The sequence below is a fragment of the Indicator indicator genome, chromosome 30 (assembly GCF_027791375.1).
Source record: "Indicator indicator isolate 239-I01 chromosome 30, UM_Iind_1.1, whole genome shotgun sequence".
In the NCBI taxonomy this organism is placed as follows: Eukaryota; Metazoa; Chordata; class Aves; order Piciformes; family Indicatoridae; genus Indicator; species Indicator indicator.
In genome coordinates, this window is record NC_072039.1 from 5,317,577 (window position 1) to 5,345,421 (window position 27,845).

The 27,845-nt window shown below is 55.5% G+C and overlaps 2 protein-coding genes across 2 annotated transcripts; both read left to right on the forward strand.

The window, feature by feature from the left end:
• The first annotated feature begins 586 nt into the window (after positions 1–586).
• On the forward strand, positions 587–7,716 carry LOC128976995 (apoptosis-inducing factor 3-like). The gene is made up of 18 exons (XM_054394433.1): positions 587–645; positions 1,379–1,488; positions 1,575–1,684; positions 2,159–2,203; positions 2,285–2,366; positions 2,490–2,602; positions 3,040–3,126; positions 3,551–3,642; positions 3,874–4,004; positions 4,549–4,664; positions 5,075–5,146; positions 5,495–5,558; positions 5,987–6,063; positions 6,147–6,264; positions 6,414–6,512; positions 6,947–7,022; positions 7,448–7,552; positions 7,674–7,716. The coding sequence occupies exons 1-18, from the start codon at positions 587–589 to the stop codon at positions 7,714–7,716; spliced, it is 1,599 nt and encodes a 532-aa protein (XP_054250408.1).
• A 7,679-nt stretch (positions 7,717–15,395) lies between these two features.
• WDR81 (WD repeat domain 81) lies at positions 15,396–26,034 on the forward strand. Its single transcript, XM_054394207.1, has 10 exons — positions 15,396–18,957; positions 19,250–19,357; positions 19,483–19,673; positions 22,069–22,259; positions 22,531–22,696; positions 22,869–23,034; positions 23,318–24,016; positions 24,179–24,324; positions 24,494–24,673; positions 25,607–26,034. The coding sequence occupies exons 1-10, from the start codon at positions 15,396–15,398 to the stop codon at positions 25,931–25,933; spliced, it is 5,736 nt and encodes a 1,911-aa protein (XP_054250182.1). The 3' UTR covers positions 25,934–26,034.
• Positions 26,035–27,845: the final 1,811 nt, after the last annotated feature.

Genomic DNA, 27,845 nt, shown 5'->3' on the forward strand with positions numbered 1-27,845 from the left:
ATCTCTCTGTAGTCCAGGAGGCATTTTGGGCAGGGATTCCTGCTTTTGTGGCAATTAGTGTGAGGAACATCTCTGCACAGATGTTGGAGAGGTTTCAGAGAAACTGAAGCAGCTCTTCAGAGCCTGATTTGGAAAGCCACAGGATATAGCAGCAGCACCTCACCATAAATAATTCTATTTATTTACTACAGTCACTAATAACAATTGCTTACTCACCCTGTGCTGCAATTGAGTTTAATAGGACACAGGGCTAGAAACAGAACAGGGACTAAGTTGGAGGAGAAAAGGGCAGAAGAATGGACTAAGTTTGGACACAAAGTTAAAAAAAAGATGGGGGGGAAATGTTTGCTGCCCACCAGCTGGGGCCTTTTTCTGGCTGTACCATGAGTTTGGGACCCCTTGAGCGCATGACGTTGACTTGCTCCCAGATGGGGGGGTGGTGGCCCTGCATTGTGAGGTGGGGTTTGGCAACAGCAGCACAAGGGCGTGTGTGGAGGATCATCCATCAAGGGGTGAAAGACAATGCCCACAGGCAGCAGCATCCCTAGCAGCTGATCCTTCCCTCTGCTCGCCCACAGCCACCAGCATGGATGATGATATCATCACTGCCGAGGTCTGCAAGGAGGATGATGTTGGGGACGGAGAGTGAGTACCTGGTGGAGAGAAGGCCAGGGTCTGGTCTGCTGCCAGGAGGTCTTCAGTCAGCAGGGGTGGCACTGCCATGGCAACAGCCCCATGTTGGTGGCCATTATGTTGTTAGACTCATGGACTGGTTTTGTTTAGGAGAGACCTTTAAGATCATGGAGTCCAACCATTAACCCAGAGCTGCCAGCTCACCACTAAGCCATGTCCTTCAGCCCCACATCTACGCAGCTTTTAAATCCCTCCTGGGAGGGGGACTCCACCACTGCCCTGGGCAGTTCATTCCAGGGCTTGACAACCCTTTTGGGGAAGAAACTGTTCCTCATGTCCCTAACCCTAACTCTAACCCTAACCTTAAACCTCCCCTGGTGCAACTTGAGGCCATTTCCTCTTGTCTTGTCACTTGTTACTCGGGAGAAGGCACTGACCCCCACCATGCTCCAACCTCCTTTCAGGAAGTTGTGGAGAGCAAGAAGGTCTCCCCTCAGCCTCCTTTTCTCTCAGATTAACAACAGCAGTTCCCTCAGCTGCTCCTCACCAGACCTGTTCTCCAGACCCTTCACCAACTTCATTGCCCTTCTCTGGACAGGTGCCAGCACCTCAATGTTCTTCCTGTAGTGAGGAGCCCAAAAGTGCAATATCTGAGGTGTTACTGGTGGCTGAGAGAGCGACATGTTGGCTGCAAGGGGCCAAGCCTCAGCTCCCCAGGGTGCTCACCTCTCCACCTTTCCCACAGGCTCTTGGATGTGATGGTAGCTGGTTACCCAGTGCTGCTGGTGAGGAACAAGGAGGAGTTCAGGGCTCTGGGCAGCAAGTGCCCCCACTATGGTGCCCCACTGAGTAAAGGTGACCCTGGCTCTGGGCAGAGGGAGAAGCCATGCCAGGGAGGTCAGCTCTGACCACTCAGTTGTGTGGGGACTTTTCTGTTGCAGGATTCTTGAAAGGGGAGAGGCTGCGCTGCCCCTGGCATGGTGCCTGCTTTAACATCAAAACTGGGGACATTGAGGAATACCCTTCTCTGGACTGTCTTCCCTGCTTTAAGGTGACTTCTTGTCTCTTCTTCCTCCTCCCAGCTTGGGCCACATCCTCCATAACACTCACATTCATTCACCCTCACAAGCTCTGTGTCCCTGACATCGACTGAAAGCACCCTGCCCTGGCCACAGCTCCATTATCCAGGTCACACAGAGCTACAACACATGGGATGATTTCTTGGGATCATGCAACTCCCTGCCCTAAAGCTCCTTTCAGTCAAAGGTGATGCCATATATCCTGGTGTCCCTCACAGCCAGCACAGAGCTTTTGGAAAGCAAAAAGACTGTACACCTCTTCCTGTGTGCTCTTGGGATGAGAACAAAGCTCATGAGCTCCTCAGCATCATTTGACACCCAAGAGCCCCACAGGTTACTCTTGGTGTATCAGAGACAGACAGCCCACAGGGACAACCTCCCAGGGAAGCTCCTACCACAGCCTTGTGGATGCAGCACTGAAATGTACTTTCCTTTCATCCCTCCAGGTAACAGTGGAAAATGGAAAGGTGTTTGTTACAGCAAAAAAGAAGGTACTGACCTTACCTGCTGTCACTAAGCACAAGCAACACCTTAGGCTAAGGAAGATTTCAACATTTTTCATTTTCTTCTAGGACCTTGAAAGCAGCCAGAGAGTGAAAACCACAAGCAAGCGATGCCTCCTCAACCGGGACACTGTGCTGCTTCTGGGGGGAGGTCAGAGAAGTGCTCTGTACTCTGTCCCTCCCCATGTATGCTGTGAACTGCAACTCTTCTCTTCTTGCCTTCCTCCTACTCCATAGTGAGGTGTCAGAGGGCTGAGGTGAGCATCTCTTGCAGGTGTGGCTGCCCTGGTGTGTGCAGAGACACTTCGCCAAGAGGGCTTTACTGGCAGGATCATCATGGCCACCAAAGAGAACCATGTTCCCTATGACAAGTCCAAACTCAGCAAGGTTTGTACATGGGAAGGGCAGGACTGTGCCTGAGGACCACGTGTGACTTAGGGACAAGGCCCACACTCAATTGCAGGCTGAGGAACTGAGTGTGAGCTGTTCAGGCAAAGCAGGAGTGCTGAGACACTCATGAGGACATGATCTCCAGCCAACATCTCACTTCCTCCTCCCAGAAACTCTTTGATCAAGGTCCACATTAAGCTAATGGTTTTCTCCCTTTCTGTGAGTTCTTCCCACCAGAGCATGACTTGATGTTTTTTGGTTTTTTTTTTTTTCCTGAAGAGGAGCAAGAAGGTGATGAGGATGGGGCAGTGTGGGGAGCTGTGATTTCCTAATGCAAGATTTACCTCTCCTGCAAACTTACTGCCTGGTGAACGCTGCAGGAGCATTGCTGTCTGCAAGAAGGACTCCACTTCATAGCTCTGTTTTCTTTCCAGAAAATGAACTTGAAAGCTGAGGAGGTCTACCTGAGGAAACCTGAGTTCCTTGAGGCTCAAAACATAGAGCTCTGGACAGAAAAAGAGGTACAAGAGTAGCTGAGCTCAGTCCTCAGTGGATGGTCCTGTTCCTGCCCTGCTGGGGGTGTCCACAGCCTGCAGGTGTAGCACTACATGTATAGAAATGAGGGCTCTACCTGAATCCATCCATCAGCTCCTGGGACAGCATCCCAAGGGTATGCCTTGGGTATAACACTGGTGTGTGCTACCCATCGACATACATGCTCATCACGTGCAAAGAGGGGGACCCTTGAAATCAGCCTTCTGCACACCCCTGAGAGGAACTTAGATTTGGTAGTGCTCCTAAGATCTGTAGGGAGTGAGAGAGAGGCCCCCAGTATTCCTCAACTCTCCTGAGTGTCCAGAACTAGGGCAAGCAGAACGGATTGATGTGGCAGGTCACCAGAGGACCAGAGGTACCTGTCTGATCTGTGCCTCCTTTCTCCTGCAGGCAGTGTCAGTGGATTTCCAGAAGCAGAAGGTTCACTTTATGGATGGATCCTCTCAAAAGTACTATCAGCTCCTCATTGCAACAGGCAGCCAGTGAGTGCACAAAGCATTTGCCACACAGAATTTTAGACAGGACAAGATAAATCAACACCAGGGTGTGGAAGTCGTCTAGAGGTGTGTGAGATGGAGGTGGTAGGAGATGAGATAAAAGGACAGGATGGGCTGACACAGCCAAGAGACTGCATGGGTTTGTGCTCCCCCCTCATCCTGTCTTTCTTTCTTTATTTCTGATCCTGAGATGTATCTGGATTGTCTCTCTTTCAGCTCCAGCTTCCTCAAAGTCCCAGGTGCAGACCTGCAGAATGTGTGCCTCCTCCAAACCCCAGAAGACTCCAGCAAGATCTTGGAGCTGGCAACTGGGAAGAATGTGGTGATTGTTGGAGCTTCATTCATAGGTACCAGGCTGGAGTGGGTATCAAGTCAGCCTTGAAACCCACTTTTGTTGCATGTGCAGATTAACTAGAGGCCCTCAGGGAAGGGATGTTCATTCACAACCTGGCTGGGTTCCTCCAGGAGCCCTGTAGCTGGTGGGGGGATGTGTTACAGCATGTGCTCACTTTTTCCTCTGATAGCCAGAAACTTTGAGAGCTACAAACAGTTCCTACACATGGACAGAGAGAAACGTGCCTTGTGGAAAGGTCACTGTCCTTCAGAGGAGCTGGACTCCCCAGAAGCATTGGGAAAGTGAAGGGGGAAATGCACAGAAAGAAAGCTACTTTGTACAAACCCAGGAGCTGTTCTTTACATTTCCTAATATCCAGGAACATGAGAACAAAGAACAGGGGGGGAGGGCTAAACACCTCAGCCTAGAAATGCAGTTCAGCACTGGCAGTACATCAGATGTGTTCTCCCCACCTAGAAGGGGACAAGATTTCCAAGGAGGAGGGTGCAGGTTCATGCTTGCAGCAGGCTTACCTTGGGCATGCCTCTCCCTTGCAGGAATGGAGATAGCTGCCTTCCTCTCAGACAAGGCTGCTGCCATCTCAGTGGTGGAGAAAAAAGAGTTCCCTCTCCAGAATGCTCTAGGTCCTCAGGTTGGAGCTGTCGCCTTGAAGGTTAGGAAAACCTGGTATGAATTTCTAGGCTGGAGAACACATGCTGTCCACCAGCCCTGTGAGCTGCAACAGCCCAGGAAATCCAGCCCCTGTGCTGAGTCAGAAGCCTGCATGCTCAGCCACCCTGCTCACACAGCTCACTGCAGGAGCTCTGCACACATGGCTGGTCCCAACCTCCCTCACACGTCACACTCCTCAGTTCAGCTTCGTCCCTGAGCCTAGATCCTCCTCATGCATCAGTTCTGACCTGGACAGCAGAGCAAACCAGACTTCCAGGCACCCTGCACACAAAGGAGAGCTGCCTGCAGCAGCAGCTGAGCTGCCAGCCTGGCTGGGTACAGCTGCTTTTCCAGCAGCACAGCCTGGAATTTCCTAGTGAATCCTCAAACCAGCTTCTTTTGCCTTTTCAGATGCTGCAAAAGAAAGGGGTGAAGTTTTACATGAAAACAGAGCTCTGTGAGCTGAAAGGAAAGGATGGCAAGGTCAGTTACACCATTGTGATCCCTTGAACCACTTAATTACAGGGGAAAGAAAAAGGCAACTGAGGTATAACCCAGTGCCTGCATCTAGGCTTTGCTCTCCCCAAATCTAGACCCTCACATTTCTTTTCACTGAGCAGAACTCTGGGCTCAGAGGGCACCAGCATGTGCCTATATCTCAGGGACAGCAGTGTGATTTTTCTCTTACATTTCTGGCAACACACATTAGTTGGACAAGGTGATCTGAACCTGAAGAAGAAAAAAAGACAGGAAAGAATGAGGCAGCAGGGAGGCTGGAGGAATTAGGACAGAGTTTTTAACCCTTTGTTAACAATCTTTCTTTCTTCCTAGGTCACAGAGGCTGTTCTTGCCAGTGGAAAGAAACTACCTGCAGATGTAGTAGTGGTGGGAATAGGTAGGAGACCCCAGGCTGGGAGAGGAGGCAGCTTTAGGAATGGGGAAAACAAGCAACAAGCCCAGAGCATCACATTTCATTCTCAGGACACTGTTCCCTGCAGTCTGTCTCTCGTTCTGTTACCATCCAGCCCTTCCTCTTTGCCCCAAACACCTGAACAAAGACAGCAGCCCATGAGCAAACACTTGGTGGGAGGAGAAGAGCCACCTAGGCTCTCAGTGTGGCTTTGGCACACTTGCTGAGCTCTGTAGGTCACTGCTGTGTTCTCAGAGCGTGCTCTGGTTTTATCACCTCTGGGTTAGCTCGACACCAGCACAGGCACTGGTGACTGCTGCGAGCTGCTCTGCTCCAGGCAGCAGTTCTTGTTGTAGGGCCAAGTTCCCTCCCTGCCTTTGCAGAGCTTTGCTGCATTTGTCCTCTCCCTGCAGGGGTGTTCCCCAACTCAGCATTTCTGAAGGACACCTCCATTGCCAGAGATGACAGCGGAGCCATCCTGGTGGATCTGGTAAGTGCCAGCTGAGCATCCCTGCTCCACACTCAGTCCCTTCCCTCTCATCATTGCACTGATTGCTTTTTTTGTGCCCTTAGCACATGCAAACCAACATCCCAAACGTCTTCGCTGCGGGGGATGTGGTCTCCTTTCCTGTAGCACTGCTCAATGGGCACCAGTCCAGCATCCATCACCAACAGGTGGCTGAGGCCCATGGTAAGACCATGCAGCCACCTCACTTGCCAGCTCCACTCAGAGGCAGGCAGGGAAAGAACTGGGCAGAAAGGACAGCAGAGCAACAAGAGGTGGGGGACGCTTCTTTGAGGACCCACAAGAAAAATCTTTCTTCTGCCAATTCATCACAGGTCACATTGCTGCCTTAAACATGCTGAAGCAAAACAAGGAGCTGCACACTGTCCCCTACTTCTGGACCACAATGCTTGGGAAAAGCATCCGCTACGCAGGTAGGAGGGGAGCAGAGAGATGGAAACAGCTGAACTGGTTCCTAGCTCACCTGCTCATCCACCAGCTGGGCCTGGGGCTTGTAAACACACACTGGATGCAGACTTTACCTGAAGCAACCCAAGTGTTGGACTGGCTGCCATAATGAGTTTAGGAAGCATATTTCTGAGCTCTTGACCTGAAGGCTACAGAGTTCATGTTCCCTGGTGATTTCCAGTGACTCAGAGATCACAAGGAGGAAAAAAACCTCCCTCTCCAAGCCGAGGAGCAGCTTGGGATTGTGATGCAGTCTTGCACCTCTAGGTCAATTCTGCTTGTCCAAGGCTCCCTAGCCCTGTCCCAGGCAGTCACTGTTCCCTCTGCACCTACCTGCGGTGGCACTGAGGTGAGACAGGTGGCAGCTGCTGTGCCAGGGCTGTGATGCTCTCTCTCGCAGGCTGTGGGAAGGGATACACAGACACTGTTGTGAAGGGCAGCCTGGAGCAAGAGACTTTCCTGATCTTTTACATCAGGTGAGTGAATCTGTGGCCAGTCTGTGCCATGACACAGCAGCTCCTTGAGAACAGGGCACATTCCTCTCCCTTGTGGCTTTTGGAGCTCCCACAGAGGCTCCACATCACCTCCCAGCAGTGAGATGGTTTCAGAGAAAACCAAAGCAGGGCAGGGAAGAAGAGGACAAGCTTCAATGAAGGCACCAGCTGGGCAGGGAGCCTGGGACATATCCCTTCTCCCTCTGCCTCATTGCTCCTAGGCTCAGTGCCCAGCTCCCAGCAGTGCCAAGAGATCTGCCACATGTCCCTGTGCACCCTGCAGTACCAGCCACCCTGCCCTGAGCCCTCCAAAGCACAGCTGGCCCCCAGCCAGGGTGCCACGGGGATGCTGCCCTGATGAGTTGCATATGCTGAAGAGATCCATGTTCTTCTGCTTTCACTTTCAGGGATGGCTTCGTGACTGCAGCTGCCAGCCTGAACCGTGACCCCATGGTGTCTCTGATAGCAGAAGTTTTGTACTCAGGGAAACAAATCTCTAAGGAAGAAGCAGAGTAAGTGACACCCTGACTTGGGGGGGTGCCTCTGCACTGCGTTCCCCATGTCAGCAGAGTCCACTGAGACAGGAAATCGAGGTGAGCCACTGCAGATCCCCAACGTGCCTCTTGTCTGCAGGGCCTGTGACATCTGCAATGTACCCTCACTGGCAGAAACCTAAGCTCAGTACATGCCCTACTGCGAGGGGCACAGAGTCAGGCGAGTGTTAACAGCTCCACATCCTCCTGTACTGGCACAAGAGAAATAAAAACACGAGTAAACCAAACCCAGAGCCTCTATTTGATGTTTGCAGACAGCCCTTGGCTGCTCATTTGCATGCTGGGGCAAAGCAAAGCAGTGCTTCCCCCCCTCTCTTCTAGGTAAAGATCTGCTGGGCTGGATAAGGGGAGGATATCCATGTCCTGGAGCTCAGCTGAGGGTTTGAGCAGGCAGAAGCAGCCATACATTCACAGCTCCACCAACCCCTCCTGCTCCTCTCACTGGCTGCTGGCAGGAAGCTTTCATTCAGCACACCGGTCACGCTGACCTTCTGCTTTGCAGAAGCACGTTTTCCCAGCAAGGGAAGCTGTGACCAAGGCAAACTGTTCTCCCAGCTGGGAGGTACACAGTCTGTGTAGAGGAACTCACCCCAAATACCCTACCCCTACGGAGAGGGCTGCCATCTCACCTCTGAGTGAGCAGCACCTGCTGCTGTTGCTACAGCCCTCTTGAATATTGCATTAGCTGTCACAGGCAGCACTTCCAGCCCCGACAGCAGCAGAGAAATCCCAGCCCCAGTCAACATCCCTGTCTCCTGCTGTGTCCCTGCATGCTGGATGCTTCGAGGAGGTGGCCAGACACCTGGGTGCTAGAGGGAAGAGTTACTAGATTTTTACAAGTCAACAGCAAGCAAGGCTGTGCCTTTTACAGGAAACACTGCACTTACTCACCGGTCACATGGGGCTCTGGAGGAGGAAGGGTAAGCCCTGAGAGCCCAGCAAGTTCCCACAAGGACACTTTGTCAGCCCCAAACCCCTCTGCTTCTACATTAGGTGGGGGCGAGCCAGAGCCTGTTTGCTCAGTAGGTGAGGTACTGCAATGCCAGTTTTGTGCTGAAGGCACAAACTTGCACCCTGGCACCTCATGTAGGAACCTGACCTGAAAGATGGCATTTTACATTTTCTGACCCCAGGGGCTTGATGGTGCTGCTGGTCAGGGCAACTCTCTGCTCTAGAGCAGCCACCAAGGAAAGAGCTGATTTTCAGCAGAGCAGGTCAATCCTTCACCATGACAGGAGGAAGCAGCAGGTCTCAGCCTTACCAAGGCATGTGAGAGCAGAGACACTGGTGGCCAGAGCACACAGACCCCCTCCATGTCAAGCATCCACAGCACTGCATAGGAAGGGAGAAGCATGGCCCAGAAGCTGCTCCTGCTTGTCCTCAAGCATGCTGCAACACACACCCCCATGACTTTTTGCCCCCTCAGTGCACTCCAGGACTTGTTGAGCCCTGAGCAGGTGCCAGGTCTTTTGTATGGACTTGCAGCAAGGCATCTGCACTGGAAGAGACCAGCTCCACCTCAAGCTGGAGGTGTTCATCCTTGGTCCTTTCTGCTCAGTGAGTGATCTGAGGACATTCAGCAGCCCTACTCTCCCCAGGTGACAATGACCCCAAAACCTTGTCTTCTCACAGCTACCAGCAAGCATGCATCAAACAGAGCAGCTTTATACAAGGAAGGTCCAACACCAGGACAATGTATTTGCTGCACTTTCACTTTTTGCACATCAATGGGTGCCAAAATTTGCCAGCAGCCCTGGAGCTGGGCAGGCAGATTTAGTTGCAACAGTACAGACTTACTTCAGCACAGGATCCTTCCTCCCTGCCCGCCCTCAGAGCAGGGACAAGCTGTGCTCTTCCTGGTGTTGCTGCTTGGAGCCTGCCCAGACACTCCTCAGCTGCCCAGCCACCAAAGCAGCCTGGGAGGTGGTCGTCCTGCCAGTCCCCTGTCAGAGGCACCTCCTGGGGTGCAGAGGCTAGATCCACAGAGAGACATTTCACTCTGCACTGAGCCATAGGAGAGCTATACAGCACACAGCAGGGGCATCTCCATCCCAGGAGAGACAATTCCAAGTCCCTGTCAGGGCAGTCTTCAGCTTCTGTCCACCAGGAAGACAGAACCCAAACCAGAGAGGAGCCCAGCAAGGTTCAGCTGTGTCCCTCTCAGCACTGCCAGCTCCAAGAGTCTGGAATTCTGATGCTTCCCCATTCAGGGGTGCCCAGCTTTGTGGATGGCAATTCCTGGAACAGATGTCTGGGGCCATGCGTGAGTCGGCCCTGAGTCACCAGCTCCTGGCAGCCCAGCCCCACCACACCAGGCCCTGACCCGCAGCAGGGCAGCGTGGGTGTGGAGCCAGCCCTCTCCTCCAGCTCCTTCCTGCTGCCTGGAGTGTTGCAGGACTAATCCTGTTCCTGAGCACTGCAGCTGGTCAGTCCTGCAAGCTACACCCAGTCTCAGGTCACCTCTTCTGCTTGGGACAAACCAAAGGAAACTGAAAAAAATCAACATTCCACCTGCAGACCCTGGTGTGGCATCATTCAGAGACTAAGTTCCCAGTGCTACAGCTCCTCCCACCCAATCAAGTCCACAGCCCCCACCATACTCCCACCAGGCAGATCCACAGGTAACAAACATCCCAAAACTGAACTGATGAACAAATCAGAAAGTTTAATGCCTCTTTTGGTCTTCTCTAATCACCTCTCATGCAGCTCAGTGCAACCCCACTGGTGGGGAGAACTCTGCCAACAGCCCCACTGGCAGGACTACTTGGCAATCCCCCAGCTGAGACTGTCTGGAAGTGGTGAAGAGTCGTCTTCATCTTGGTTAGGCTCATCCTCAGCCCACAAATCCACAGGATGCTGCAGGCTGGCTCATCCTGGTCACTTGGGTCACAGGTCCAGCTGCCATCCAAGGTCCCAGTGATGAGAGTGGCTACATTCAACAGTTCTTCAACTGGCAGCTTTAGCTACTAGAGAAGGACATAAAGCTTGCCACTGAAGAACTGCTGCTGGTTAGCCAGGAGCGGGGCAGCAGGGCAGCACCTGGGAAGGGAACACACACATCAGAGCCAGGGTAGAACCACACTGAGCTGAGACACCACCCACAACAGCCACCCAGGTGGCAGAGCTGCTCCTCTCCCTCATCCCAGCACCAAGCTGTGATCCATTGCCTTGTCTTTCCCTCCTAGGAAGCTTCTTGGGGCTGAGATCCCGCAGGATCCTCACCTGTCACAGGGGCTCTAGATGCAGCTCCAACCTCAACCTCTTCCCATCCCTCCCCTCTCCCAAAGCAGTTGGGGTATATGAGCTCCAGCACCTGCTGCTGGCCCTAAAAACACATATGACAGGCAGGGACACCAAGGACATTTCTAGCAGAAAATAAGAGACAAGACAACCTGGTCTGGCAGGGACTAGCGGGGAGGCCATGGCAGGTTACAGCATTCCCTGGCTGCTCACCTCGGGCATCCGCACTGGCAGGGTCCCACCTGGCCAGAGGCCAGCAGCCGTCTGCCGGGGAAGACACTTTGGCAGGCGGCTGAGCCAGGCCAGCACCAGGGGAATTTTGGGGAGCTCAGCCTCCTTATGTGTCATTTTGTCAGAAGACAAGGAGACCAACCCCAGGGCCTGGTGTGGGTTCCCAGTTCTTCCCCCTCTGCCTGGGATAAACCCTTTTTCATTCTGCAGCACCTTGGCTGCAGGGATCGAGTTCTGGGAACCCCGCTGGGGGTCTGGTCCCACTGAGCAGGGTACACAGATGGCCCAGGGAACTCCCCAGGCTGCTCACCAGGGCAGCCGCCCTGCATCATCCTCCTGCCAGCGTCACCTCAAAGGCACTCGAGCTCCCGCATGTCCCCAGGCCTTCTCGGGAGGGGGTAGGGGGGAGGCCGAAGTCCTGGTGGGTGTCGCGGCAGGGGGCTGCGGGAAGGCTGACGGTGCGGGGCCGGTGGCGGCAGCCGGGGAGCAGCAGCAGCGGCGGGGCCTGGCGGGGATGCCGAGCATTCCTGGCGTGCCGGGTACATCTGGTCCGGATTCCAGCGAGCGGGACCCGGCCCTGCTCCACCCCCGCCGGCCCGTGAATCAGCACCCGCCGCTGAGCCACCGGCCCCGCCAACACCGGGGGCCCTGCAGACACCGAAGACTGACTAAGGGGAGAAAAATCTTGCCGGCAATACAGCTCTTTCCCACCTCTTCTATGCATCGTCAGACCCCACCGGCACTGGGAAGGGCCCCGGTGGGAGCTCGCCGCTCTAATAAAACCCGCTGAGGCCCCAGCTGGTGCTCCCCATCCGGTTTAACCGGGTCACCCCCTCCCCCTAACGTCTCCCCTCTCAGAAAAACCAATTCCTTCTTCTCCCCCTAAAGGGAACAGCTTCACTCCACCCCTCCACAGTAAAGCCGCTCTCTTTGCTGCCCCCGGGACACCCCACCGACCTCCGTGCCCCCTATGCTTCCCGGGATGCTCCGGTCCATGCCCACGACCGGGAGCGGCCTCAGGTCAAAGTCTGCCCAGCCCGGTCTTGGAGTGAAGGTCACCCTCGGGGCGGCCACCGCCCGTCGCGAGGCGGCTTTGGCCGCGGCCCCGCCCGCCCCACCGGGACCCCCTCGAACAGGGACCGCACCCCGGTCCCAACCCGGTCCCCCCACACACACACCGCCCCCACTACTCCGCCTCGACGCCACCGGGGGGGAGACCGCCTGGCTCAGGCAGCGCCCACGGAGCCCCGGAGGGTCATGCAGAGATAAGTTCTCCCCCAGCCCCATCACCACCCTATCCGGAGAAAAGGTGACCTTCTCCAGCGAGACTATAGGGCGCGGCAGGGCTGCTGAGCCCTTCGACACCCGGTGCGCCAGAGACCCCGTGCAGGGGTTCGGCTGCCCTTAATGCCCGCCCCAGCACAGCCCCATCAGACCCACCTGCGCGGCGCAGCCAAACGGCAACTGGCGGCGGCGCTGCCGCCGTCAACCACCACCACCACCGACCCAGACCCGGTGCCGCCGCCGCCGCCGCCTCCCCCCGCCGCCGCGCGCGCCGGCTCCCGTCTCGGATCAGCTGGCGGAGTCATGACGCAGCCACCCACCGGCCCCACCCCTGACCAATCACCTCCCAGCACGGGCAGTGCGCGCCCCGCCCCCGCCGCGCCCGCCCTCCGTGAGATTGCTGCACGCTCCCACCAATGGCCACCAAGCATAGCCCGCTGTTCGGCCAATGGAAAAGCAAAGCCGGCGCCTTGCCCTGCCCCCTCCCATGGAGGAGCCCAGGGCTCTTCTTCGGCCAACCGGCGGTTGCCTAGGAAACAGCTAGGCCCGCCCCACCGCGGGACGTGCCGGGAGGTGTAGTGCAGAGTGGCGCTCCCGGCATGCCTCGCGTGTTGTGAGTTGGCATTTTCAAGAGGGTGAGGAGGCGGGGGTTTCGAGGTGGGGGAAGGCGGCTCTTAACGGGGCTGGCCCTGACTGCGGGCCCACAGTGAGGCGCGGCGCCGCCCTACCCGTCCCTGCCCGCCCTCAGGCGGTTCCGCCCACGTCTTTCAGCGCCGGGGCCGGTGACACAGCCCCGATTCCGAGAAGTTGCTCCAAGTCGGCAGCCAATCAGAAGTGAGCGCTCGCTCTGCGCACCAATCGGTGGGCGTGGAGGGCGGAGTCGCGCGAACTCGGCTGACCCCGATGACTTGGCAGCGCCGCGCGATGACTGGACAACTTCATTAAAGGGGCTGCGTCCGCTGCGCTCGACCCAGGATGGAGTCCGGGGCACAGCAGGGCAGGGGCAGCCCGGCCCGGCAAACCGGGCACCTGCGGGCAGCCACGGTGCTCCCGCTGCCGTCCCAGGTCCAGCGCGGCAGGTGCCGCCCCTTCAAAGAAGTTGTCCAGAAGCCGAGTCAGTGTTTGGGGGAGGACATGGAGAGTGTCGGTTCTGTGGGGTCTCTTTAAGGACGTTTCCTGCCCTTCGCCCTAGTAACAGCTGATTGCAGCAGGCAGGGGGCGGGGAGCCAATGGGCTGCCTCCACGTCCCACCCACGTGACTCCCACGCGCTGTCGCCGCCGCCGCGCCATGCGGCGCGGCCCGGCGGGAGTCTCCTGCACCCTTAAAGGGGCCGAACGGGGTCCGACCCCAGAGGATATCTAGGCAGCCTCCTCCGGGAATAACGCCGTCGCCACCAGCGCCACGCCGGGCAGCAGAGCCCCGCCGTTACCCACGCGGTGGCCACAGGACTTGGCTCGGTTTACAAGGACCAGAGCCAGACAAAACTGGGGCTGCTCTACCTCGGCCCCCGCAAACTTGCGAGGACTGCGCTGGGTCCCACGGAGAGGAAGGCAGGAGAGCCCCGGGGCAAAAGGGGCAGCCTGGCTCTGTTGCCTTGCACCAGCTTGTCCCCCGGCACTCACCTGCTGCCGGTGGGGTCCGCCCGCCGCGGGGACCCCTTTAAGGCCGGCTGCCTCGTCAGCGCGGCTCGCCCGATTCCAGCTGACAGCCCGGAGCGCCTTTGACGTCACGGTGACCTCAGCCAGGCGCGTCATGCCCCACCGTCTGCCCATCTATAGGCACCGCGCCCCGGCCTTGCGCAACAACCTCCCCGCTCCCTTCCTCCCTCGTACGCCCCGGTGGCCGCTGGAGGGAGCCCGGCCCCGCGTACCGAGCGGGGCTCCTAGCCCTGCTCCTTGCTGCGGCATCCCCAGGGGGTACCGGTCTCAGTGGGGTCTCTGTGTTGGGTGTCGTTACTTCCACCCTCCCACCCCTTTAGCCCCGCACCCTCCGGGCACATGGCGGCGCGGCGGCCGCATGTGACCGCCGTCACCTGACCAACATGGCCGGGGCCCGCGCCGCCCCCGCCGCCGCCCGCCGCGGCTGAGCACGCTGCCGCCAGGTAACCCGGGGCCGCGGGCCGGGCGCTGCGGGGGCCCCGGGGCGGTGAGGGACTCTTCCCCCCGGGGGTTGGGGGTGAGGGCTCCCAAGACAAATCCTCGGGCCGGTGGGACTCAGCCTGGCTCTTCTCCCCGCTCCTAGCAGCCGGGCCCTGGGGCTTGGTCCCGGTGCTGGCGGCTGCCACTCCGGCCGTGACCTCTGGCTTGGTGCTAGGGAGTGATCCTGGGTGCTGGGCACGCTCCCGTGGGCCTCTCCGGGGACTGCCTGTGCCCCTGGCCCTGAGATTATAGAAGTGCCATCATATGACCCACCTTCCCCAGCACGGGGGATGCAGAGGACAGATCATATCGTGTCCCCTGCACCAGCTCTTGGGGTTTCGAAGGCTCCATTATATCCTCCATAGCTACAGAGGTCCCATTGTGTACCCCCTACTAGCCCCGGAGCTGTGGAAGTGCCATCATGTTCCTTCTCCCTGATCCTGCAAAAGTCCCATTGTGTCCCCTTCCCCAGCGTGGGTCACATCGTGTCCTGCTACCACCTGCAGCAGTGCCATCATGGCCCTCTCCTTGGCTGTGGAGATCCCCCAGCCTTGTGGCTGCAGAGGTCCCATCCTCTTCCCTTCCACAGCTCTGTGGCTGTGCAGGCCCCAGCATGTCCCTCTTCCTGGCCCTGAGGGCTGTGGAGGTTCCACTGTGGTCCCCTTCCTGGCTGCAAAGGTTCCCATCTTGTTTTCCCGAACCATAGCTGGTATCACCTTCACCCCACTCAATACAACATCTTTTGACCAAGCTCCTAAGCCCAACGTTTTTTTTTCACCCGGGGTGACAATAGAGAAGTGAAACTTTTTACTGGTGCCTGGAGAGCTGGGGAAGGGCAAGGACAGTGTCACATTCCTTTTCTCACTCATGGCCTCTCTGGGCCACTTTTCTTCCAGCAGAAATCAACATGGATGCTTTCCTCCAGAGCGTAGAGAAGGACCTGAACATTGACCACCGGCAGCTGGCTGCCGCTGCTGAGAGGACCCACGTCACCGCCTTTGTCCCGGTGAAATGGCTGGCAAGCCTCAGAGAGCGCCGGGTGCTGCCCAGCCTGTGCCCGCGCCCGGAGGGGCTGAGCGATGTGGAGGTGAGGACATTCCTGCAGCACTCTGTGCAGAAACTGCCTGCGGGCTGGACCCGGGTGGAGATCCATGGCTTACGGAAGGACCGCTTGGCATACCCGCTGCGGGCACAGCCCCCCGCCTCCGACCAGCATAACAGCAGCCTGGAGACCCTGCACGGCTTCATGCAGAGCGTCGCCTCTCAGAACTACCGAAACCTGTGGTGCCAGGCTCACCGCCTCTACGTGCGGCCGTACCAGCACGCCCATGTGCCACCCACCCTGCCCGCCCTGGATGTGCTGCGGGCTGCCCTGCAGAAAGCTTACGGCTGCCCTGTCCTTCAGGTGGGCAAGAGTGTGCCCAGTGCTTCCCCCGCCAAGGAGAGCGTGGCGGCCTCCAAGGGGGTTCCCTCCTGCCCCAACGTGCTGCAGGCAGAAGCTCTGCTGGAGTCAGCCAACATGCTATATGTCATCTACCCTTATGTGCAGTACTGTTTGCATGACATTGTGACTTTCAGCCCGGCCAAGCTCACCAACAGCCATGCCAAAATCCTCTTCCTCCTCTTCCACGTGCTGCAGGCCATGAGGGCTTGTCACCAGGCGGGTCTGGCTTGTGGTGCCTTCTCCCTTTGGGATGTGGCAGTGGATGAGAAGCTGTGCAGCCAGCTCCGTGTGAACTTCAGAGAGTATGAGGGACCAAAGAAGGAGGAAGCAAATCCGGAGGCTGGTCTGGAGCCAATGAGTGAGCAAAGCAGTGCTGGCATGCAAGGGCAGGAGGCAAGGTACACCACCTGTCAGAAGGACCTCCGAGACCTGGTGTTGCAGTGGGTGCATGGGCAGGTCAGCAATTTTGACTACCTGATGCGTCTGAACAGTTTGGCTGGGAGGAGAATGGGAGACCCCAATTATCACCCAGTTCTTCCATGGGTGGTGGATTTCACTACCAAAAACGGCAAGTTTAGGGACCTAAGGAAATCCAAGTTTCGACTCAACAAGGGAGACAAGCAGTTGGACTTCACCTATGAGATGACCAAGCAGGCATTTGTCGCTGGTGGGTCAAGTGGGGAGCAGCTCCATGTCCCCCATCACATCTCTGATGTCCTTTCAGATATCACCTACTACGTGTACACAGCTCGGAGGACACCCAAGGCAGTGCTGTGCTGCCACGTGAGGTCCCAGTGGGAGCCCAACGAGTATCCAGCCAGCATGGAGCGCATGCAGAGCTGGACCCCAGATGAGTGCATCCCGGAGTTCTATACAGATCCCTCCATCTTTCGATCCATTCATCCAGACATGCCCGACCTGGATGTGCCTTCTTGGTGCAGCTCCTACGAAGAGTTCATTGAAGTCCACCGCATGCTGCTCGAGAGCCGGGAGGTTTCTCAGGACCTCCACCACTGGATTGATCTCACTTTTGGTTACAAGCTGCTGGGGAAGGATGCTGTCAAGGAGAAGAATGTCTGCCTCCATCTAGTAGACAATCACACGCATCTGACCACTTACGGGGTGGTGCAGCTCTTCGACCAGCCGCATCCCAGGCGCATGGTGGGCCCTGCCTACACACCTGCCGAAGCTCCAGCCATTGCCCGGCCTCTTCTCCAGAACATCCGGGAGACTGTCTTCATGGAGGACATCCAAGGGCAGGTGACAGATGCAGTTAATGGTCTGGTCCTGGAGGCTATTCCCAGTGAAACCACTTGGTCTGGGGAGAAACCCATGGCTGGTGAGGATGATTTAGAGCAAGGCACAGAAGCCCTGGATTCCATTTCTGCTAGCAGTAGAGCTGCTGACCAGCCCTGTGCCGCTGTACCTTCAGCACAGCCCTCCTCCACCCTGCCTGCCTACGCTGCTGACGGCAAAATCTCAGGTGTCCGACCCCTCCGTCGGAGCAAGCCAAGTGCTGTGGATCAGGCTGACATGAAAATCACTCTTCCTGAAGGCTTCAATCCACTGCAGGCCCTGGAAGAACTGGAGAAATTGGACAATTTCTTGGTTAAGGGCCTAAGCAGTGAGATGCAGCTAATGGAGCAGCTGTGGGAAGAGTCACCCCTGGGTCTCTCGGACCTCTTCCAGAGGGACATGCAAGCTTTGGGCATTCTGATAGCTGAGATTGTATTTGCACCAAGGATTCGTCCTTCCAAGCCTGACGCATCCCTGTTGGAGCGGTTCCTGATGGTGCGCAATCTGTGTCGCTACCATCCCAAGGAGATCCCAGCCCCTCTCCAGCATGTGCTGCAGGTCCTGCTGCAGCTGAGCGTGCCAGTGGAGAAGCTTCTGAAGCCCAGGCTGGGCAAGGGCACCGTGCACTTGTTTGAATATAAACCCATCTCCCAGGGCCTCCCCCCACCCTGTCCCACACAGCTCCTCAGTCCCTTCAGCTCTATTGTCCCCTTCCCCACATACTTCCCAGCGCTGCACAAATTCATTTTTACCTATCAGGCAGAGAAGATCGAGGATGAAGGTCAGGGCCGCGAACTTGTCTTCCAGCTGTGGCAGCAGCTGGAGGAGATCCTTTCTGAAATCACTCCTGAAGGTTTGGAGATACTTCTGCCCTTCATATTGTCTCTGATGTCCGAGGAGAACACGGCTGTCTATGCAGCGTGGTATCTCTTTGAACCCATAGCTAAATCCCTAGGTCCAAAGAATGCCAATAAATACTTGCTCAAGCCATTGATTGGAGCCTATGAGACCCCCTGCTATCGCCATGGCAGGTTCTACCTCTACACAGACTGCTTTGTGGCCCAGCTGATTGTGCGCCTGGGGCTGCAGTCCTTCCTCCTGAACCTGCTGCCACACATCCTGCAGATTCTCGTTGGCATCGAGAGCTCGCGGGAGGAGAGTAAATCCCTCCTTGGCACGGCTGAAGATGATGAAAGCGGAGGGCAAAGCCCTGTGTCGTGTGTGTTTGGGGAGGAGATCAAAATGGATGTGGAGCACAGCTCTGCTGCTCTTGACCTCCTTGACTACACCTCTGGTGTCAGCTTCCATGACCAAGCCTACCTGCCTGAGAGCGAGGACTTCCAGAGCGGCCTCTATGTTGGGGAGTCCCTGCAGCCTCAGGAGCAGGAATCGCTCAGCCTTGGGCGGCTGAGTGACAAGAGCAGTGCCAGTGAAGTGTCCCTGGGAGAGGACAGACCTATGGATGGGGACTCTCAGAAGGACAAGAGCAGCTTGAAGTCGATGGACAGCAGCCAGGACCTGAAACAGAGTGAGGACTCTGAGGAGGAGGAAGAGGAGCATGATGAAGAGGAGCATGATGATGCTGCAGTTGTTGCAGAGCTGGCAGTGGCAGTGGATGCTGGTGCCTCTGTGGATGTCACCCTGGCTGACGACAGCAGCGAGCCAGAGGATGGCGAGGGAGAGGAGCTGCCAGATCACTGTGATGACAAAGAGCAGACAATACTCCTGGGTAAGACCCTGCTAGCATTGAGCCTTTCTGCTGAGCATGGCAAACACTCAGTAAAGCAATGAGTGGGAAAAGGGGAAAACGTGTCAAGAAGTGAGTCCACATGTGGGGGTGTCTATGGTCCTAGCTTGAGGACAGCAACAAGACCAGTGTGAGAGGCCAGGTCTCCACTGAAGTGTGTAGATCTGAGACCTGGGAAGCTGCTGCTGGGGCAGGCAGGGTCTGGGCAGCAGCTGGGTGATAGCTAATCTGTGCTGTGCCGGGCTCTGTCCTTGCAACTGTTTTTGTTTTGCAGACACAGCCTGTAAGATGGTGAGGTGGCTCTCAGCCAAGCTGGGCCCTACCGTCACGTCCCGCTTCATCGCCAGGAACCTGCTCCGTCTGCTCACCTCCTGCTACGTTGGTAATGTCTGCTCCTCCTTGGACCCCAGGGTCCTGGGGTGGGCTGTGCCCCACACCGCTCTGCTGGGTGCCTGGTGGCTTGGGTTTAGCCCTGCTGCTTCAGCTCATGGTGTTGTCTCTGGGCAGGCCCTACCAGGCAGCAGTTTGTACCGAGCAATGATGAGAACAGTCCCCTGAGTACAGGAAATATCTACCAGAAACGGCCAGTGCTGGGAGATCAGGTGTCCAAGCCAGTGCTGGCCTGCTTGCTGCATGTGGCATACCTGTATGGAGAGCCTGTCCTCACCTACCAGTATCTGCCCTACATCAGCTACCTGGTTTGTATTTATTGCCTTTTCTCCTGTTCTTGCATGTGCTGGGGGTGGTAGCTGTGTCCAGGCACAGGAGGAGGATCACAGAATGTTAGGGGCTGGAAGGGACCTAGAAAGATCATCTAGTCCAACCCCTCTTGCCAGAGCAGGATCACTTAGAGCAGATCACACTGGAATGCATCCAGGTGGGTCTTCAATATTCAGGTCTTTAGTATCTCCAGAGAGGTCCCCGGGGCAGCCTGTTCCAGGATGCACAGTAAATAGCTCAGCCTCACCAGGAGAGCCTCCTGCATCAAAATTTGTGCTTGGTTGAGCTCCATCTGGGCCAGTGTGGGCTGAGCAGTTTTGACTGTGTTGGTTCTCTGGAGGGGCTGTGCTGGTGCAGCCAGAAGTGGCACTGCCACAGCTCTCAGGAGCTCCAGACTGCTCCCAGCAAAGCACACAGCTGCATTTGTGGGCTTTGCTCTGTAGCAAGCCTTGGCCACCATGGATCTGCATGGGGCTGCTACAGCTCCTCCTGCCCCATTTCAGCTGGGGCTTTTCCCTGTCAGACCCACCACTGGTATGGATGAAACCAGACAAAAAGCTTTTCTTTTGCTTTGCAGGGCAAGTGTGCTGGAAGAGAGCTGGCACCAGGGTGGGATTGTGATAATGGGCAGGTGGAACAGCTTGGGCTGCTGGGGCACTGCTGGAGCGAGGGTTTTGAGAGGTCTGTGTGGGTAGATAGGAGATGAATTAGGGAGAGGCTAAAAGTTGTTCAACTGTATAAAACCTGACCAGACTTACAAACTTCTCAGCTTGAAATTCATGGCTGAATAGCAAGAAGAAAATGTGTGGTACAGCTTGGTGGAGAAAACAGTTTTTCATATACACAAAAACCCAAACAAACCAACCCATGTTTTTTAATGGTTAAAACAGACTTCTTTTTTTCATATTTCTCCTTTTTTTAGTGGTTGTAAACACTCAGGTTATGGATTTCTTGGTTAAATGGAAAACTTCAATAGTTTTTTTTTTTTTGATAATTTAGACCTAGAGGAAAAGAGGCCACAGCTGTTCATTTAAAGAAAACAAAAAGGCATTGTCAGTTTTTCCAGTGTTGAAGGGGAGATTTTTCAGGGGAAAAAAACCCATTTTTCAGCAAAACCATTCTCCACCCAGTTGTAATCATAGCTACAGCTGTTCTGCTTTGCTTTACTAAACTTACTGCTTGGGGGTGCTGGGGGATTAATACCTCTGTGACCAGCATTTGGCAGCCTGATATTAAAAGCAATGAAACTCGCAGGTCACAGATAGGATAAAGTCAATCCTTCCTGCAGGATTTGGCAGAGGGGATATTTTGTGAGAGGAAGAGCTTCTGTGATGAGCTGGAAGATGGCAGGTGTACAAGAAATATAGCAGAAACTGGGAATTGTGGGTTTTATTGGCTCTCTTTTTCTTGGGTGTCTGATTTGTCTGGGAGTTAGGAAATAGGACAATCTAGAAAGAAATCTTTTAGTGTTGCTGCTGATCTTGTTAACTCTTTGTCTTTGCTCTAACCAGCTTTGGAGTACTGTCAGGAAAAAAAAAAAGGATGTGCCTCATGCTGTTATTAGCTGCTGGATTTCTATAAGTCAGCAGCAGGTTTGCTCATCATTCGTGCTTGGGTATTTATTAAGCTGGAAGAGGGGAGATTTAAAGTGGGTATTAGGAAGAAATTCTTTACAGTGAGGGTGTTGAGACACTGGAACAGGCTGCACAGGGAGCTTGCCCCCTCCCTGGAGGTTCAAGGCCAGGTTGGATGGGGCCTTGAGCAACCTGGTCTAGTGGAAGGTGTCCTGGAAGGTGTTCCTGCCTGTAGAAGGGGTTTGGAACTGAATGATCTCTAAGGTCCCTTCCAACCCAAACCATTCTATGATTCTGTTTCATGCAAGGACTGTTCCCCTGCAGTCCGTGCATCCAGGCTCAGCATGGCATGGGATGAAGACCCTGATTCTTGCTTTTAGTGGCCTGTGCAATAGGTTTTCCCTCTTCCTGTGCTGGCAAATGATGCTTGGGGGTATGCAGGCTGGTGATGGTCTGAGCCAGTCTGAGGTTGTCTCTCTCCCCTCAGAGTCTTTCCAGCGGTGGAGCATCCTGCGGGGAGATTACCTCCAAAGGGTGCCTGTGAGCTTGGGAGTGTTGTGCCTGTGATGGCTCTCACACTGTTACAGTGCCCCATCCTCTCCAGGTTCACATCTGTCCCTCTCTTGTGGTGACATCTGTCCATCAGTTTTCAGGCATGCAAGACAGCAGTCCCTGTTGAGATTGAGTGCTCAAGTTGGTCTTGCAGGGGCTGTGACCAGCACTACCATGCTGGGTTTTGAGGCTGAGCTTGATGGTGTGCTGCTGGCGAGGTGGTGGCACTAAAGGACTTCTGTTGCAGGTGGCACCCAGCAGCGGGGCCGGTGGTGGCCGGCTGAACAGCCGGAAGGAGGCAGGGCTCCTGGCTGCTGTGACACTGACTCAGAAGATTGTGGTGTGTCTCTCTGATGCCACACTGATGGACATACTCCCCAAGATCAACCAAGAGGTGCTGCTCCCAGTGCTGGGCTTCCTCACTTCGCTGGCCATCGGGTAAGCGTCGCAGTGTGCTGTGCCTGCAGCCAGGACTGGCACGACTCAGAATCCAGGGATTTGGAAATGGTTCCGTGAGGGCCTTAATGCTCCTGGGGTTGTAGGGCTGCTCTTGCCCTCATGTGCACCTCCTTGCACTGGTACACAGCATGCACGTAGAGCTTGTGGTGTGTGAGAGCTTCCAATGACACAGACAAGGCAGGAAGCACGAAGCAGAGGAGGGGAAAAAGGGATCTGTGGAGGGCAAGCTGGTAATGGTTGTCCTCTCCAGTTTTCCCAGTGGTGCCCAGGCCCGTACTGTCCTCTGTGTTAAGACAATCAGCCTGATTGCCTTGATCTGCCTGCGGATTGGGCAGGAGATGGTGCAGCAGCATTTGAGTGACACGGTGAGGAACTTCTTCGGGGCGTTCTCACTGCTGCAGGAGCTGCAAGACCAGGTCAGTGATGTCCTCCTGCCATCCCCCAGTACCCAGCTGCAGGAATGTGGTGGGCAAACCTCCATACCCCAGTACTGGTGTCAAGAGCAGCCAGCCCAGGCTGTGTTTGTGTAAGGAATAATGTGGTGAGGGCATCTGATCTCCGGTTACCTTCCTGTTCTCTCTTGTCCAGGGCTTGACAGCAGAGTCACTGAGCACCTCTGAGGTGCCGCTGATGGAGGTGCCCCTTTCGGATGGGAAGCTGCTGGCCCTGGATCCATCTATGCTGATGGAGTTGCAGAAGGTGTTTAACCCTGAGATGGCCTACATCACCTACATCCCCTTTTCCTGCTTGCTAGGTATGGCTTGGCCACCATCTCCTAGGATTTGTGAGAGCTCCACACTTTGCACACACACCCTGGACCTGAACTCAGGAGGAGTCAGAGGGCATGCTGGGGGAAACCCACAGCTTGGTCTGCTTGTTGGGTCAGGAGCCCTTTGGGCTTCAGGCTACTTTGGCTGGCAGCAGCTTGTGAGGGACGTTGTGTTCTCAGCAATGTGCTGACCCTTCTTCTGTTGTTGATGGTTGGGGGGTGATGATGGGGAAATGCCTTGCCTTGAAGCCACCTTCTCCTCCTTCAGGTGATGTTATCCGGACGGTTGTGCCCAACCACTCGCTGGTTGAGAAGTTGGCCAGCCTCTACCTGGAGAATGTGAACCCCAAGAGCCTGCAGGCTGTTAGCCTGGAGCAGACACCAAGTTCAGCGTGCTCAGACCAAGATCTGCGAGGGACTGAACCGTTCTCTAGCCACCACGAGGACAGTCACTCTGGGACTTTTGGGAGCGTGCTGGTAGGGAACCGCATCCAGGTCCCTGTGGACACACAGCGTGAGGGCCTTGGCTTACTTCGCCTCAGTGCTGGCACTGATGGCTTTATCCCCAGCTCATCCAGTGAGGAGAACACCCTGAAGCAGGACCTTCCTCGCAGCACCCACATGTTGTGTGGGAACTGGCTGGCCTACTGGCAGTATGAGATTGGGGTGAGCCAGCACGACCCCCGCTTCCACTTCCACCAGATCAAGCTGCAGAGTTTCTCAGGGCATTCGGGGGCCATCAAGTGTGTGGCACCACTCGGCAGTGAGGACTTCTTCCTCAGTGGCAGCAAGGACAAAACCGTCCGCCTCTGGCCCTTGTACAACTACGGGGATGGCACCAGCGAGGTGCCCCCGCGCTTCACCTACGCAGAGCACAAGAAGTCTGTTTTCTATGTGAGCCAGCTGGAGGCACCGCAGCACGTGGTGAGCTGTGATGGGACTGTGCACATCTGGGACCAGTACACGGGTAAGAGGGACAAGGGTGAGGGCTGCCTCCAGTCTCTAAGGACTGAGAGAGGCCCTACTGAATTTTGATGGCCCCTGTTATAAAACCAGTGCAGAACTGGAGGTTTGCTGCCTACCTTCTCTCTACACCTCCAGCTGTAACCTCTCTGTCACGCTTCCACAGGCAAACTTCTCCGGACTTTCGATGAATTAGACAGCAAAGTCCCCATCACAGCTGTGACCACCATGCCACCTCCCTACCACAGCATCTCAGTGGCCAGTGCAGACTCTGTGCTGCGCTTCATTGATCACAGGAAGCCAGGACTACAGGTAGGGAGTCTGGAGCTCTGTGAGCCACCCTCCTCCATCCCTGTGGTCCATGCTGTGATCATGGTTGGCTCAAAGCCAGCTCTGCTGACTCCATGAAAACCAGCTGGGCCTTGTCCCCTGAACGCGGGGTCCCCCAGGCCTTTGTGCCCACGGAGCTGGTGTCTTGCAGCAGGAGTTCCGACTGGGCAGTGGGGTGAGCGCGGGGCTGATCCGCTGCCTGGCCGTCAGCCCCAGCGGGCGCAGCGTCGTCGCCGGCTTCTCCTCTGGCTTCATCGTGCTGCTGGACACCAGGACAGGACTCATCATGCGGGGGTGGCCTGCCCATGAGGGGGACATCCTGCAGATCAAGGTGAGAGGCTCAGCTGGAATCGGGCTGCTGCGTGGGCCTCGTCAAGCTTCTGAGGTTGTGCGGAGCATCCTCCCTCCTTCTGGCATGTGCTGCTTGGCAGGGTTTGTGTGCTCTGTCCTCTGGGCCTTCGTCCAGCTCTTGCTGTAGGGTGCTTAAGCTGTCCTGCCCCGTAGTTAGTGCTGTGGGTGACTGTTTTGGTCCAGCCTGTGCTGAATGGAGATCAGCCCTCCCAGATGTCAGTCCCTGCTTATGCAGCTCTGCAGCAGGGGCACGGAGGAGACACATCTGTGAAGAAGTGAACGTGTCACTTTCTCCACAGGGCTCCTAGCCCCTCTGGGAGAGTGTGACTCTAATGAGTAACTCTTGTGCATATTTACCCACCCTCAGGGAGCAGTGTGGGAGCTCCAATGTCCTTGACCCAAATGCAGGTTAAACAAAGTTCAATGGTGTGGGTTGTTTACCCTCTCACTACCTCTGCTAATAAGCAGCTCCAGACTTCTACCCTCAGCAGTGTTTTCTACTGTGAGAGCCTCCCAATTCCTCTTCCTGAGAAGGAAAATAATCTAGCAGGTGATTTGCTGGAGGGGGGGAGACTGCATGATAATCTCCTTACCCACTGCAGTAGTAACAGATGATAAATCAGTTGTGCTGAGTATCAGGATGTTGGTGAGAAGAGACACAGCACATCTCTTGGATGATAGTGCTAGAGGAGGTTGCCAGCTACCAGCGAGTCCTGTAGCTTCCAGTGTCCACCTGGATGCTTTGTTACTGCTGCTCAGTACCATCAGCTGCCTGGAAACAGCTGGGACTGTCCCAAGGCATTGGACTGGGATTGTTGGATTGTTGGCAGTTACCTGCTGATCTCATTTGCAGGGTGGGACTGGGAAGTTTTACTGCAGCAGTGTTAGTTCAGTGGCCTCTCCTCTCCTGCAGGCTGCAGAGGGCAATGTGCTAATCAGCTCCTCTTCGGATCATTCCCTGACTGTCTGGAAGGAACTGGAGCAGAAACCTTTGCACCATTACAAATCTGCATCTGAACCCATCCACACCTTCGACCTCTACGGCAATGAAGTGGTCACTGGCACTGTGGCCAACAAGATTGGTGTCTACTCCATGCTGGAGTCCTCAGCTCTGCCTGTCAGCACAACCAAACTGAGCTCAGAGAATTTTCGGGGTACGCTGACCAGCCTGGCAGTGCTGCCCACGAAATGCCATCTCCTGCTGGGCTCAGACAACGGAGTCATTCGCCTCCTAGCTTAGTGACCCCTGGCACAGGAGCCTGTGGCTGTCCCACAGTGCTGGTGGTAGAGCTGAAAGCCAGCAGCATCACTTGTGGAGGAGGCAGAGTTAGATGTTTCTGAACAGAGGATGCAGGGAGGAGGTGTACTTCATAGTGAGAACTTGGTAAAGCATCTCTAACCTCTTTCTGTATCTTTAAAAACTAAAAAGCCATAACTGAGAAACCTCCACTGCTGCTGGGAGAAGTACTGGGCATTGTAGGTCACTGTCACCCCTGCAGAGAGGCCTGGAGCTTTCCTTACCATGTGTGCCTGATCCCCAGGGGACTGTGAGCTGCCCTCCAGAGTAATGTGGACCACAGGTATCCTTCCTCCTTCAGCTGAGGGGCAAGAGGTGCCCCTTGAGAAGAACACAACAGAATAGCTACTGCCATCTGCACTTACCCTTCACTTCCACTCCTGAACCACTGAACAGTCTTAGTAGGATAGCATAGGATGGGCCAGGGAACTGCTGCCTTTGGAGCTGTGTGGTGCCAGGCATCTCCTCCTCCTGTGCTCTGTCTTCAAAGTCCAGAGAATATTCTCTGTTAGCTTTAGAGTTCTGCTGGCTGAGTGAGCCTGTATGGGAGGAGGAGAGGTTAAGCAGAGCACTTCTGCTGCATGACTGGCTCCAGGGCAAAGACTAGAATGGAAGTCAGCCAAGGCACAAACCCCATCTGTTCCACCAGTTCATTTAGGAATGGGCTACTGCAGAGGGACAGTTTGGGATGGGGATGTGATCCTCTAGAGAGCCCAGAACTAGATGCTTCCATGAGGATTTTTGACTTCTGGAGCGCTAGGGTAGGGATGGATTCTTGTTGTTGGTTCCTGCCCCAGCAGCACTGCATCCTGTGATGAAGGGGTGAGGAATACCCTTTTTTGCCATGCACTGGCAGTGTTTCTCAAGAATTCCTCCTAATCCTCTCCTTTGTGCTGGTCAGACTCCTGGGGGGAAGGCAGGACAGCAAAAAGGTTCTCAGTTTTGTCCCCTCTTACCCTTGTAGGGTGACAGTTGGGACAGCTGGGAAGCATGATCCATCATGGTCTCCTGACCTCCCCTTTGGGACAGCACCATCTGTTCCAACCCCAAAGGTGAGGATTGTGTTCTTTGACCCAGCAGTAAGAGCAGTTGCCTCACTTCTATTGCAGCCTTTTTCCCATCCATCCTGTAGCCTAATCAGAACCAGTATCAGGGGAGTGGGAAGGTCTTATCTTGGGCAGAGGAGGAGCCTTCTGTGAGTTGTCCTGGGAGGGGAATGGGCTTTCATCCAGCTCCTGGTTCATCTGAGCCACCTGCAGCTGGGAAGGCTGCCCTCTGCTTCCAGGGAGGGGGGGAGGTGAGCAGTTGGCCCTTGCTATCCTTCCCTACCCAAGGGGAGCTCTCAGTCCCTTGTTGCCTATTAACCATTTGCAATAGATGTAAATATTTAGTTCTAATAAACTCTTTGAAAGAGATGCAGAGATGAGTGTGTGTGGAAGCTCTGTGCTGGAGAGGCTCCTGAGTGGTGCAGGGCTGGGTGTGGCTCTGCATTCAGCCACCTCTTGTGTTCTTGGCTGAGCTGGAGAAGGGATGCTGGGAAGATGCCTTGGATGTACAGTAGGAGTCTGCTGCACAGGGCCTTGGATCTGCTTTCCAAGGGGAAATAGCTTCCCATGATACAGCAGCATGTCCCAGAGTAGTTCCTGGTTGCGGAGCTCAGACCTTTCTCCACTCCAGTGTCTGGGGTGAGAACCAAGAGCTGCTGCAAGGAATGGATGACTGCAAGTGCTGCAGTTCTGCTGGCACTCCCCACTGCTGTCTGGCACCTCCTCTTGCACCTAGTACATGGACAGTGCAGGGAAGGGTCACCCTTGTTTCTGCATATGACACAAACCCACACAGGACAGGACCGCTG

Excerpts from the sequence above, each read along its gene's own strand:
- LOC128976995 (XM_054394433.1), top strand. The coding sequence starts at position 587 with ATGGATGATGATATCATCACTGCCGAGGTCTGCAAGGAGGATGATGTT. Across the intron at positions 6,265-6,413 it reads ACAGGTGGCTGAGGCCCATG|GTCACATTGCTGCCTTAAAC; the intron begins GTAAGACCATGC and ends AATTCATCACAG. Across the intron at positions 7,553-7,673 it reads ATCTCTAAGGAAGAAGCAGA|GGCCTGTGACATCTGCAATG; the intron begins GTAAGTGACACC and ends TCTTGTCTGCAG.
- WDR81 (XM_054394207.1), top strand. The coding sequence starts at position 15,396 with ATGGATGCTTTCCTCCAGAGCGTAGAGAAGGACCTGAACATTGACCAC. Across the intron at positions 18,958-19,249 it reads AGAGCAGACAATACTCCTGG|ACACAGCCTGTAAGATGGTG; the intron begins GTAAGACCCTGC and ends TTTGTTTTGCAG. Across the intron at positions 22,697-22,868 it reads TGCAGGAGCTGCAAGACCAG|GGCTTGACAGCAGAGTCACT; the intron begins GTCAGTGATGTC and ends TCTCTTGTCCAG.